The sequence below is a fragment of the Rhinopithecus bieti genome, unplaced genomic scaffold, assembly GCF_001698545.2.
Source record: "Rhinopithecus bieti isolate Rb0 unplaced genomic scaffold, ASM169854v2 scaffold_2888, whole genome shotgun sequence".
Lineage (NCBI taxonomy): Eukaryota > Metazoa > Chordata > Mammalia > Primates > Cercopithecidae > Rhinopithecus > Rhinopithecus bieti.
In genome coordinates, this window is record NW_016804209.1 from 2,704,350 (window position 1) to 2,717,611 (window position 13,262).

A 13,262-nucleotide genomic window follows, 5' to 3' on the forward strand; every position below is an offset into this window, starting at 1 on the left:
CACACGCATGTTTATAGCCACATAATTCACAATTGCAAAATCGTGGAACCAATCCAAATGCCCATCAATCAACAAGCGGATAAACTGTGGTGTGTGTGTGTGTGTGTATGTATATGTATGTGTGTATGTATATGTATGTGTATATATATATATATGATGGAATACTACTCAGCCATAAAAATGAATGAATTAACAGCATTTGCAGTGACCTGGATGAGACTGGAGACTATTATTCTAAGTGAAGTAACTCAGGAATGTGGGAACTTGTGGGGAAGAGTGGGAGGTGGTGACAGAAAAGACAACAAATAGGGAGCAGTGTGCACTGCTCAGGTGATGGGTGCACCAGAATCTCACAATTCACCACTAAAAACGTACTCATGTAACCAAATACTACGTGTACCCCAATAATTTATGGAAAAATAAAATAAAAAATTTTTTTAAATCTTACACTTTTTTTTTTCTCAGTTATGTTAACTTTATTAATAGGCTGCGGTCTCAAAAATCTTACTCTTCATCATCAGATGTTTGCAGAACTTTTGGCCTTTTAGCTTGAACCTGGACCTTTACTCCATCTATAATATGATATTCCTGTTGTAGTGCATTCTGAAGTTCTTCTTCTGAAGAAAACTGAACCCAGCCCAAACCTCTGTGAAAGCCAGTCTCCTTGTCAAAAGGTACAATACACCTTTTACATGGCCAAACTGTGCAAAGTATTCTTTCAGCTGACTCGACGCCGCAGTCCAAGGAATTTTTCTCACAAAAGCAACCGACTGATCGATATTTCTACGCAGCGCCACAGCACCCCTCGCTGCTGAGGCCGCCATCTTTAGACTAAAAAAAATCTTACACTTGTATTATCACTATGTTGGCACGTCTACAAATGGTTATTTTTAAATTTTATTTTAAAGTATTTTGTATAGAACGATACAGCAAATAACAATTGCTTTGGTCCTGATTCTAATAAACCACTTGAATTTTTTTTATTGGCTCTTGTGTACTTTATTTTTTTGAGACAGAGTCTCGCTCTGTCACCCAGGCTGGAGTTCTGTGGCACAACCTTGGCTCACTGCAACCTCTGCCTCCCAGGTTGAAGCAATACTCTTGTCTTAGCCTCCCCAGTAACTGGGACTACAGGCACCCTCCAGGATGCCAAGCTAGTATTTGTATTTTAGTAGAGATGGAGTTTCATCGTGTTGCCCGGGCTGGTCTTGAACTCCTGAGCTCAGGCGATCCACCTGCCTTGGCCTCCCAAAGTTAGAATTACAGGCGTGAGCCACCATGCTTGGTCATTCTTATTTTTAATGCTAGATTTGTCACTGTTCTTACGTAACTAAGTTGAAAAAAGAAATGCAAGTTAACTAAGCACCTGTACGCAGCCCTTGAAATCTTGGGTCCAGAAGAATAGTCTATCAATTATATGATTTAAAAAAATGAGAACTATAATATTTTTTCCTAAACAACCACTTAAGATTTTTAAAAAATCCATCATATTAGCTTTTAGCATATTGAGAACTTAAGGAGATGATAGGAAAATATTTTTAATATTATTAGATTATTTTGGCCATGGCAGATTCTCCACATGGAGAATCATTTGAAAAATATTAATTTATCTGGTCTATAAAACAGTAGTATTGTTCAATACCTATTAATATGATTGTTATAGATTTCTATATTCTTTTGGTTAAAAAACCCAGCCAAACAACAAACGGCTGTCAACTTTTCACGGTCCCTTGTCTTTGACAGCCCTAAAAATTTTTCAAGTATCAAAGATCTTTCATAGTGCCTTAGTTTCTTCACATTTTAAATACAGGAAAACTGAGTGGCAGAGACAACACCAGAACAAGTCTCGAGTTCATCTTCCCTTATATACACCATTGCTTATTGGCAATGAATGTAGTCACTTAAAAACTACTGCGTACGTGTCTGAGAGACATATACACACACATACATGAGAGAGAGTGTGTGTGTGTGTATATATAAAATGAAGTCAGTACCCTTGAAGGCAAACAAGTGAAAACTTTACACATTGTTCTCACCGAGCAACTGTAACAATCAGAAACAAAAATGTAATGAAACTCAACTACTGAAACTTGATTTTCTATACTAAGACAGTAAACTTAATTCTCTAATAACAGAGCCAATCACAGGGTGTTTGCTTTACCAAGGAATACTTTTTCTCAGTAACTAAGATGAAAAGTCTTATTTATTCCATTTGGTAACATGTAGGGCCCATTGTACCGAGCAGGTGAAAAGCAAGAACTGGTGTATGCATCAAGTAATCTCCCCTTGGTTATAGCTCCTTGGCATAAGATTTCACTCACCCACACACAGCATTGGACATGCATGGCCTTGCAGTTGACTTCTTAAAACTCCTCTTATCATAATATTGTGAAATAATGCTATCAACCCCGCCTCATTATTTCGTATCCACAACATGGGAAGAGCTGAATTTGTGTAGGCCACTAAACTATCATAGAGCATAATGTAATTTTTTTTTTTAATTGCGACAGAGTCTTGCTGTGTCACCCAGGCTGGAGTGCAGTGGTACAATCATAGCTCACTGCAGCCTCCATCTCCCAGGCTCAAGTGCTCCTCCCGCCTCAGCCTCCCGAGTAGCTGGGACACAGGTGCATGCTGCAATGCCCAGCTAATTATTTTTTTATTTTGAGTAGCCATGAAGTCTCACAATGTTGTCCAGGCTGGTCTCAAACTTCTGGCCTCATGTGATGTTCCTGCCTTGGCCTCCCAAAGTGCTGGGATTACAGGTGTGAGCCACCATGCCCAGCCTTACTGTTTTTCTGACATTCAACGAGGGTTGGCATTGAACTAGGTACTATGGTTTCCCATTATAACATATTTACTGTAAATCTCTGTGTGTACAAATTATACGTTTATGTGTAGATATAAATTGTATATATGTATATAAAATATACATATTTTGTATATGTTATACATGTATAAAATGTCATTTGCAGCTCACAGGCCAGTTTGGAGGCATCTTGGCTACTTGCCCATGACTGCCCAAACTCTGTGCTTTTCTGCCAAGTAGAGCATCATTTTGAAATACTTGATATGAAAGTTTTGATTGGATTTCACCCATGCATGTGTATGACTAACAAAGACTACAACGGTTCTGACAAGTCCAACCACATCTGGGTGTTGGCTGCTACTGGATTCCCTGCCAAACTGAGACACAATTTGAATCGAGATTTATCAAGCTAGTGGAATCCTGAGAGAAAATTGGATTTAAACCCTCATTTTACAAAGGCAGATATGGGGATGCAAGGAGTTAAGTCATGTGTCGCTGGTCACCCAGCTGGTGATGAAGCAATGGAAACAATGAGAGATTTGTTATCTTTTGGCCTGTATGCGTGCTGCAGTACATACCGAAAAGGATAGTGTTTGTAAACGACAGGGGATAAGGGACTTGGCGAAAAATTCATTACATTTTCTTTTTATTAATTATGAAATGTCTAAGTCATGAACAGAAGGTATTAGGGGAGATATTACACGTCAAAATGCAAAACTATATCTTTTTTTTTTTTTTTTTGAGACAGAGTTTCACTTTGTTGCCCAGGCTGGAGTGGAGTGGCATGATCTTGACTTACTGCAACCTCTGCCTCCTGGGTTCAAGCAGTTCTCATGCCTCAGCCTCCTGAATAGCTGGGATTACAGACGCCCGGCACCTTGCCCAGCTGATCTTCTGTATTTTATGTAGAGACAGGGTTTCCCCATGTTACCCAAGCTTGTCTTGAACTCTTGAACTCAGGCAATCCACCCACCTCTGCCTCCCAAAGTGCTAGGATTACAGGCGTGAGTAACAGAGCCCAGCTATTTTCTTAACATGTTTTTATAACCTGTTTTCCGTTTGAAATTGCTATACACAATTCTTGGCCAAGATTTTATGATCTCCTCAAATTTTAGAAAAATCATTAAGGATCAATCTGTATGCCTAATTAATAAATTTAAAATAGTGTTGTACAAGCATTCAAGGATTTACAGAAATTGGAATTACATTTGAAAACTAATTGTTTTTTTTTTTAACTTTCATTGATACATGTACTAAATTACCTTGTGAAGAGTTCTGAATTCAATCAAAATTTCCATATCGGCCAGGTGCGGTGGCTCATGCCTGTAACCTCAGTACTTTGGGAGGCTGAGGTGAACACCTCACTTGAGGTCAGGAGTTCAAGATCAGCCTGGCCAACACAGTGAAACTCTGTCTCTACTAAAAGTACAAAATTTAGCTGGCCGTGGTGGTGGGTGCCTGTAATCCCAGCTACTCTGGAGGATGAAGCAGAACTGCTTGAACCTGGGAGGTGGTGGCCGCAGTTAGCCAAGATGGCACCACTGTGCTCCAGCCTGGGCAACAGAGCATGACTCTGTCTCAAAACAAAAAAAAAGAAAAATAAAAAAAAGGAGAAAAGAAAAATTCCAATCAAGTATTTAAAAATAACAATGTCCTATTGTGCAGAAAGCATTTGAAATGTTACAACAGTCATAGGCAGCCAGCTGAGATGCCTCCACATTGGCCTATCGGCTACAAATGGACACAAGAATCAGATACATGTGAAGTAAATGTTTGGGCTACTGCCTGCAGCTGAATCCACCAGGAGCCCACGCTGCCTCTGCACCTCCCTCCAACCTCTGCAGCGGAGCTGTGTGCTGGGCTCCGCGCACCTGGAACATAAAACTCCAGCTGCGCCACAGGCTGCTTGTCTGTGAGATCTGCAGGACAGGTGCTATTGCTCAACCTTGCAATGGGAGCAATAAGTTCCAGGTGTTATTGCTACCACTGAGGACTGGGACGACCAAGCCAAGTTTGGGTCTTGGTGAAAAGTAATCAGGAGGGCCCCCAATGAGGGCTGAATGGTTAGGTATCTTTATGTGGATTTTATATTTGACAGAGGCAAAACCCAGTTGGCCCAGGTCTCTTCTGGTCCACAGGGCCAGTGATTTTTACTAACTTTCTCCATATTGTGCATGCCCCACACCTCCTTTCCCAGCCTGTGAGACCACAGAGGGGTGCAGTCTATCCCACTCTGTCTGTAGTAGTCCGTTTTCACACTGCTAAGTTATAAAGGAAAGAGGTTTAACTGACTCACAGTTCCGCATGGCTGGGGAGGCCTCAGGAAACTGACAATCGTGGCAGAAGGCACGGGGGAAATTCGGAGACAACACCTTCACAAGGCAGCAGGAGAGAAGCAAGTCGGAGAATGAGGAAGTGCCACAGTTTAAAACCATCAGCTCTCGGGAGAGCTCGCTCACTCGCTATCACGAGAACAGCATGGGGGAAACCACCCCCATGCTCCAATCAACTCCACCTGGTCCCTCCCCTGACAACTCGAGATGAGATTTGAGTGAGACACAGGGCCAAACCATATCACTGTCCAAGCCTGCCCTTCCAGGAGCCCCAGAGGAAGCCGGCGCTGTTGGAGGCAGCCCGGGGGCTGGCATGCCTAGATCCTGCCCAGCTGCCCCGACGGCTGAGACACTGAAACGCCTGAGATCTTACCCTGCTTGCAAGTTTAATGACCTAGCCTGCCATAGCTTCCTGGATGCTGGCAGACTCCTCGGTCAAAGGCAAAGGACTGTATTACTCTGGGAATTCCATTTGCTCCCCACCCCCAAGTCCCCCAAGGAGGTGATGTGTGACAACCCAATTTATGATGCATCATCTGTATCCTAGCTTAGGAACCCCAGGCTCAGGAGACCCCTCAAGTTACAAGACGAGCTTCTTGTCCAAGCAACTCATCCAACCTTTGCCCTACAGGTAGACGAAGATCTTTATTACCGTAGTCAGGAAACTAATCTGTCCTCTGCCTAGACAAGCACCCTTGAAGATGTCAAGAACCACCAGAGAATTGCCCAACACACACCAGTCTAGTATCCCCCGTGCCACCCGGCTGGGAAACCCACTTTATCAACATAAGAGGGAGGGAGTACCAGGGAAAGAGAGAGGACTGATTTTCATGTGAGCTGACCAACCTCCACAAGTTGTGAAGGCTGAGGAGCCCAGCCACACTTCCCCAGGCTTGTAGATGGGGCCAGCACGCAGCTCGGTGTGGTCTGGAGCCTGCTGGCCACATCTGTCATTTGTGATGCTGAGCTGGCAACTATTTTGTAAATTGTCACCAATAAACAAAAACTATCCTTCACTTTGTGAGACTAACTTCAATAATGACTCTGTGAGCTTTTACGGTGACTTTTTAAAAATTTCAGAACGTTTCGTATTTTTCATGTACTCCTGGGTCACAGCCACAGAAAGACTGAGGTGCTCTTAACGCATTCCCCACAAGCTGAGCATGATTCAGACTCAGGGTAGTCAGAGAAACAAGTGACCCGTCAGCTCCTGACACCAAAGGGTTTCTGATCCCTACCGGAACATTAATAATTGACACAGAACAAGTAGAAGGCAGTGACACAGTGGTGTCCAGGCTCAGCATGGTGGCCTGGTCCACGGCAGCAGAAGTGTGGGTCTCACAGGACAGAGCTGTTTCTCAATCCTACTTGCAAAGTTAAGAATTCGGGGCCGGGGGCGCTCACGCCTGTAATCCCAGCACTTTGGGAGGCCGAGGCAGGCGGATGAAGAGGTCAGGAGGTTGAGACCGTCCTGGTGAACACGGTGAAACCCTGTCTCTACTAAAAATACAAAAAAAAATTAGCCGGGCGTGGTGGCAGGTGCCTGTAGTCCCTCCCAGGCATGGTGGCGGGAGGCTGAGGCAGGAGAATTGCGTGAACCCGGGTGGTGGAGCTTGCAGTGAGCCAAGATTACGCCACTGCACTCCAGCCTGGGCAACAGAGAGAGACTCTGTCTCAAAAAAAAAAAAAAAAAAAAATTCGGGGCCGGGCGCGGTGGCTCAAGCCTGTAATCCCAGCACTTTGGGAGGCCAAGACGGGTGGATCACGAGGTCAGGAGATCGAGACCATCCTGGCTAACATGGTGAAAACTCGTCTCTACTAAAAAATACAAAAATCTAGTCGGGCAAGGTGGCGGGCACCTGTAGTCCCAGCTACTCGGGAGGCTGAGGCAGGAGAATGGCGTGAACCCGGGAGGCAGAGCTTGCAGTGAGCTGAGATCCGGCCACTGCACCCCAGCCTGGGCGACAGAGTGAGACTCCATCTCAAAAAAAAGAAAAAAGAAAAAGAATTCAGGTGTCATGATAAGAGCACAGGAGTTGGACAGACCTGGCTGAAAGCCTGGCTCTAAGCCCTTCTATTAATGCAACTTTCATCAAGTTACCCTTTGTTCCATGGTTGGCAAGTGTGATTACAAGTGATACCAGGGTTTGCTGAGGAGGTAATCTAGGTCAAGCATGTTATCAATCACAAGGCCAGGTAAATAAATGGGTAAGTAGGAGCTCTAATTAAGAATTAAGATGAGTGACTGAGGAGCTCCATGTGTGAAGGAATACAGGTAGGATTTAGCTTTCCATTCAAAATCAAACTCCCAAAAACCAGGCAGGGAAATGAGATATAGCACATGGTTTGGATTCAACCTGGACCTTTTTTTTTTTTTATAGTATTTCTAAAAGTAGTCTCATTAATGTCCAATGGCTACTAAGTTTTGTCCTCTCCAAATTAAAATAGCACTTAGTATTATCCAATGGGAATTACGGTCGGCATTTTGGATAATATCCTCCCAGTCATCTTTTGATATTCTAGATCTGTATCTAGTTATGCATAAGTACATGTATAAAGTGTTATATAACTAGGTTTATCCTGTACATCCTATTTTAAAACTGCTTTACCACTAAACAATTACTTCTTAAAATCTTAACACCTGTTATTTCTTGTAAACTGTGATTTACTCCTGAGAAATTGGTCTGAAATTAGCATCTCACCTCTTTATTATCAGGCATATCAAAGATGACTACATTAATAAAAAAACACAACAAGTTTACCTGACTTCATTTGTATAAGAGGTAGAAAATCTGAGTAAACTTTTTTTTTCATTAATCGAATCCTATTTTAATGTAAATCCTCTTATAATTCCTCTCGCTTTACTAAAGTAATCTTGGAATCACTAAAGTTTTGTGGAAGCACCTCCTATCTGGGGGAAAAACTACCTTTAAAGGCCTGCAAATTGGGTTGATAGTATCTGGTTAAGAGGTGGTATTAGTCATGTAAGAGTAAGATTGTGACCGTTTAGTCATATTTAATAACCCACTTACATAACCCTTGTTATTTAATTCAGATACGATGTTCAGCTTGTATTTCTCGATAATAACCCCCACCTTCAAACCAACACAGATGTACACACCCAATCAGCGTTCATGACTGCTGACTGGCACCCTTTCCAATGGCTGTTTATTGAGTGTCAGGAACACAACTGTGATTATACAAAATGAAATGGACATATGGGCTTGCACAAATGGCATACATTTCACAGTTAATCGTGAAGGTTAGAGAGGTTAACAAGTTCTATTAGTACTTTTCATAAGTAGTTTGATTTCTGAAAAACAGAGTAACATAATTTTAGTAACTACTAACATTTCTTTCAAACGACATGTCAATCTGAAGAACAAACTAAAAACCTGTTTATTACATGAATGCTACTTATGAGAATTTAAAATAATGAGTTCACTTCCTATTTTCCACGTCTTTGTTTATTTACTAAATTCACAGAAACTGGGATGCGGTTTTTTAAGTTAGCAACTTCCTTAGGGTTACTGGGAGGTAGAGGAATTATGAAAAAGGGAAAACTTCAATTATTGTATAAAAGACTGCCTTGCATACTGATTACTTCTTGAACCCCTAAAAGTGCTATTTAGAGTCAAAGGCCCACTTTTTGCCCATTAAAAGTAACATACAGGTGAATGTCTGTCTCATCCCTCTAATCGTATGTAATAAAATTATACTGCTGTCACTAACAGCAAAGGTAATGGTATATTAATTTTAACAGTAGTTAGAACCGGAAGGAAAAGGCTGTTATACAGAAAAACATACAAATATGTAGGTGAAACTGAAAAACTGAAGAATGTGGAGTGTTTACTGTTCTGTTACTCACACAGATGTGCTGGATTCAATACCCACGCTGAATCTCCATTTATTCCACGGAGGTGGAGCTCACCATGGTTCGACTGCCCGCCAGATCCCCCAATGTCAAAGTGAAACAAAACTCAATGAATTCTAGATGATTGTTTTACTTCCCCTAAAGAAGTTATCTGTAAATAAGATAAAAATCTTACTGTAAATAAGATAAAAAATCAACTGATAGGGCAAAAAAAAAAAAAAGTCTGTCAATTGTCAACAGCTGCAGGAAGACAAGCTTGTGACTCAAAGAGAACCTGCCCCGAGTCTTAGTCTTTGGAGGGTCAGACAGCTGCAGTATTCGGTCACACGGAGGTGGTGTCTTCATGTTTCAGAGGCCGCGTTCTGTAGACCAGACGTGTGCTCACCAACCTATACAAGGGTCAGGGCAGTCCCGTATGTAAGTTTCAAATTGATCTTTGGTAACATCTATCAAGGTTGTGAACACGGTCAGCTGAAAGAAAAGTTATTTTTACTTTAAGGACGTTTTCAATTCAGAGATGTTCTGATACATATTAGCATTTCTATACTTGCAGAATTTGCTTTAGGAAGTTAATTTAATATTAAATAATATAATGTTAATATATGCAACGCATGTTATATAATGTATATATTTATATTCATATAGTATAATGTAAAATTAGCTAATCATTATAGAGTCTTATCAAATAATTAAAGCAACCAACTTCAACAGGATCACTGTTTCAGTTAGTGAATATAAAAAGACTCAGGAAATGATCTCCAGCTCCTTACAGGAGCTTATTCCTGGCAGCACATTGCTTCACCCCCAATGCCTTAACCCTCCTCGACGCACAGCTGGCAGTCCGGGAGGCCTCCGGGTGTCCTATGGAGTAAAAACCGTGGAGCTTTGGCTATCCCTATCCTTAAAGCATTTCCAATACAGTGGGGGAAACTGCAGGCACCCAGATTACAAGGCACACACCCAAACTCATGGTTCACACAAACTACAGTCACGAGATGGTGACTTGCTCAAAGATGCTGTAGGCAAAACGCCAAGTATGGCAGGGCCCATGAACTGAAGGCAGGCTTCTTGCGAGAGCCAGGATGACCTGGACGCTAAAGACAAGGAGAGATTTCTCCTGGCAAGGGTAAAGGTGGCATGTTTACGTTAGGGAGAGCTGTGGAAAAGGACCAAAAAAAAGAAGGAACAAATGGCATAATTAAGGGGGCATATTCAGAACATTCAGGGAACGACTGTTAGCAAGTGGTGGGATGATTAGGAAACTTTTAGCATTTTTTTTAAATCTATAGTGTAGGGAAAAGATAAACAGATGTAGTAAAGTTTAAGGGAAACCCTAACCCACCAAGACACAGAGCTCTGTCTGAAAATGGACTTCAGAATTTGCTTAGTTATATAGTGTGAGATTTTTAATAGATACCGATAAGAGTAAAATGCTAGACTTAATTAAGTTGCCATGTAAATAAAGCTATAAACAATACTCTGACCTATCTAGCCTCAGTGATCATTTTCTTTGTTGTATTCCAAAATACAGTTTTAGCCACACAAAAACATTTTTTAAAAAATCAGCCCTAAGGTGAACATAACTTCTGTGTTCAAACTGATCAAAGATAACAGAGAAAGATAAAACACCGGGCCAAATTCTTTCCCTTAAGGCAAATATACATACAATATTTAAAATACCTTGTTGAGGACAGGTTTTGTTGACAGGACATCATACATGGTTTCAAATGAGATATTCTAAAACACATACAAAAAGTTTTGTTCAGTAAGTTAAATACGAAGTCAACAGCCTTATCTACACACATGGGTCACCAGAAACCAAGACATTCTTTTTTTTTTTTTGAGATGGAGTCTCACTCTGTCGCCCAGGCTGGAGTGCAGTGGTGCGATCTCGACTCACTGCAAACTCTGCCTCCTGGGTTCACGCCATTCTCCTGCCACAGCCTCCCGAGTAGATGGGACTACAGGCGCCTGCCGCCACGCCCAGCTAATTTTTTTTGTATTTTTAGTAGACACGGGGTTTTACTGTGTTAGCCAGGATGGTCTCAATCTCCTGACCTCATGATCCACCCGCCTCGGCCTCCCAAAGTGATGGGATTACAGGCATGAGCCATTGCGCCCGGTCAAGACAGTCTTTAATCAACCTCCCCTCCATCCCCGCAGTAGACTTTCCGTGGGAGTCACTGTTAGAAACACAGGTAACAGTTTTTATGGATTACTTTCCTCTCTCTCATTCCCCTTTTTAAATTCTTGCCTGTTTGTTATTCAACTTCAGAGTGGTATCCCGCATTAGAACCAGAAAGGGAAAGTACAGCACAATTTTGCTCTTTAAGTTAAAAAAAAAAACACAAAAGGCTGGGTGCGGTGGCTCAAGCCTGTAATCCCAGCACTTTGGGAGGCCGAGACGGGCGGATCACAAGGTCAGGAGATCAAGACCATCCTGCCTAACACGGTGAAACCCCGCCTCTACTAAAAAAATACAAAAAACTAGCCGGGCGAGGTGGCGAGTGCCTATAGTCCCAGCTACTCGGGAGGCTGAGGCAGGAGAATGGCGTGAACCTGAAAGGCGGAGCTCACAGTGAGCTAAGATCCGGCCACTGCACTCCAGTTTGGGCGACAGAGCGAGACTCCGTCTCAAAAAAACAAACAAACAAACAAACAAAAAAAACCCCAAAAAATCAGTGGAGAGTGACCAGAGATACTATGAATAATAGGAGGTTTATAAATTACTTGAAGGCCAAAGAAAAATGGCAGAACCAAGAGAATCTTTCATGGCAACAGTTTCTTTCTAAAGATGACCCGCAAAGGTACCTCTTGGGTGGTGTGGTTCAGACACATCTTTGCAGGCGTTCTGCGATCATCAAGGAAGAAGGGATTTTTCCAACGGTCATAATTTGTTTGTACCACATACCATCTACCCTGCTTAGCATCGAGTCTAGATACAAAAAGAGAGATTCCCTCTTAGGCTACAGCCTTAAAACTCGAAGTATGTCAGTGTATGCTTTTGTTTCTACTTCTTTTGCTTTAACAAATCTACTTACTCATATACATCCAATGATTCCTTTCTGTCTCGTGTAATCACACAACCCTCCCCAGACTGGTTGCCTCCCAGGATAAAGTAGGCTGGGGCCAGTATCTTGGTCTTGGTCAATGTATTCTTGGCTTCTTCATAACTATATAGAAACAATGAAAAAAAAAATGAAACTTTTTTTATTTCAGTAAATAACTTCATTTATTTTTAAATTTTACTTTTAAGTTCTGGGATACACGTGCTGAACATGCAGGTCTGTTACATAGGTATACATGTGCCATGGTGGTTTGCTGCACCCATCAACCCATCATCTAGGTTTCAAGCCCTACAAGCATTAGGTATTTGTCCTAATGCTCTCCCTCCCCTTTTACCCCACCCCCCGAAAGGCCCAGTGTATGATGTTCCCCTCCCTGTGTTCACATGTTCTCTTTGTTCAGCTCCCACTTATGAGTGAGAACATGCGGTGTCTGGTTTTCAGTTCCTGTGTTAGTTTGCTGAGGATGATGGTAGGAAACATTTTTAGATGACTTAGAATGGAAATGTTTAGCTCTGTAGAAACTAAAGGAAAACAAGTATCTAAGGAACGTATTCTTTATTTATTTTTATTTTAGAGATGGGGGTCTCACTATGTTGCCAAGGCTAGTCTCGAACTCCTGGGTGCAAGCGATACTCTTGCCTTTGCCTCCCGAAGTGCTGGGATTACAGGCATGAGCCACCACGCCCAGCCGCAAAGTGATTTGTAAAAAAGGATGGTGAGCAATGACTCTGGGAAAAGCAATCCTCAGATGGTGAACACTGAGATGGGAAGTGGGAATCTTAGGAAGTCCCTCTAATCTGAAGGAGAAACAAAGTGGCCTCGAGAGATCATCTTCCACCCTTACTGTCCATGCCTTTCACTGAACAACAGAACAAAGGGAAATAATATTACAGTATATGGGACTTAAGAGAATAGAAAGTAAACCTTCTTGAAAATTAGGACTATTGAAAATTGAATTGGGTTATCAAAGAACACTACTAACATTAAATCTTATTCCCTGGGAATTATTAGAAACAGGATTGATGCCCATTTATTTGGACGCAGTGCAGGCTGAATGAAGGAAAGGTAGTTTTGCTATTGTAAGATTTCTATACCAAAGCAGGATAAAACTTACAGGCTAATATTTACTACATTTTGTACTTATTTATTTTGTTTTTTTGAGATAGAGTCTTACTCTG

General features: G+C 41.8%; 2 protein-coding genes across 2 annotated transcripts in view; both read right to left on the reverse strand.

The window, feature by feature from the left end:
* Positions 1-435: 435 nt before the first annotated feature.
* On the reverse strand, positions 436-848 carry LOC108526473 (SRA stem-loop-interacting RNA-binding protein, mitochondrial-like). Its single transcript, XM_017867259.1, is given in 2 exon segments — positions 436-689; positions 692-848. Coding segments are annotated over 2 exon segments (318 nt in total). The 5' UTR covers positions 825-848; the 3' UTR covers positions 436-504.
* A 7,440-nt stretch (positions 849-8,288) lies between these two features.
* The window catches only part of ASAH1 (N-acylsphingosine amidohydrolase 1), a 29,425-nt gene continuing 24,451 nt past the window's right edge, over positions 8,289-13,262 (reverse strand). The window contains exons 11-14 of the mRNA XM_017867260.1: positions 12,058-12,189; positions 11,828-11,951; positions 10,697-10,753; positions 8,289-9,487 (exon numbers count right to left, since the gene is read on the reverse strand). Of these exons, the coding sequence (XP_017722749.1) occupies positions 9,398-9,487; positions 10,697-10,753; positions 11,828-11,951; positions 12,058-12,189 (403 nt within the window). The 3' untranslated portion in view covers positions 8,289-9,397. The remainder of the gene's footprint in view (positions 9,488-10,696; positions 10,754-11,827; positions 11,952-12,057; positions 12,190-13,262) is intronic.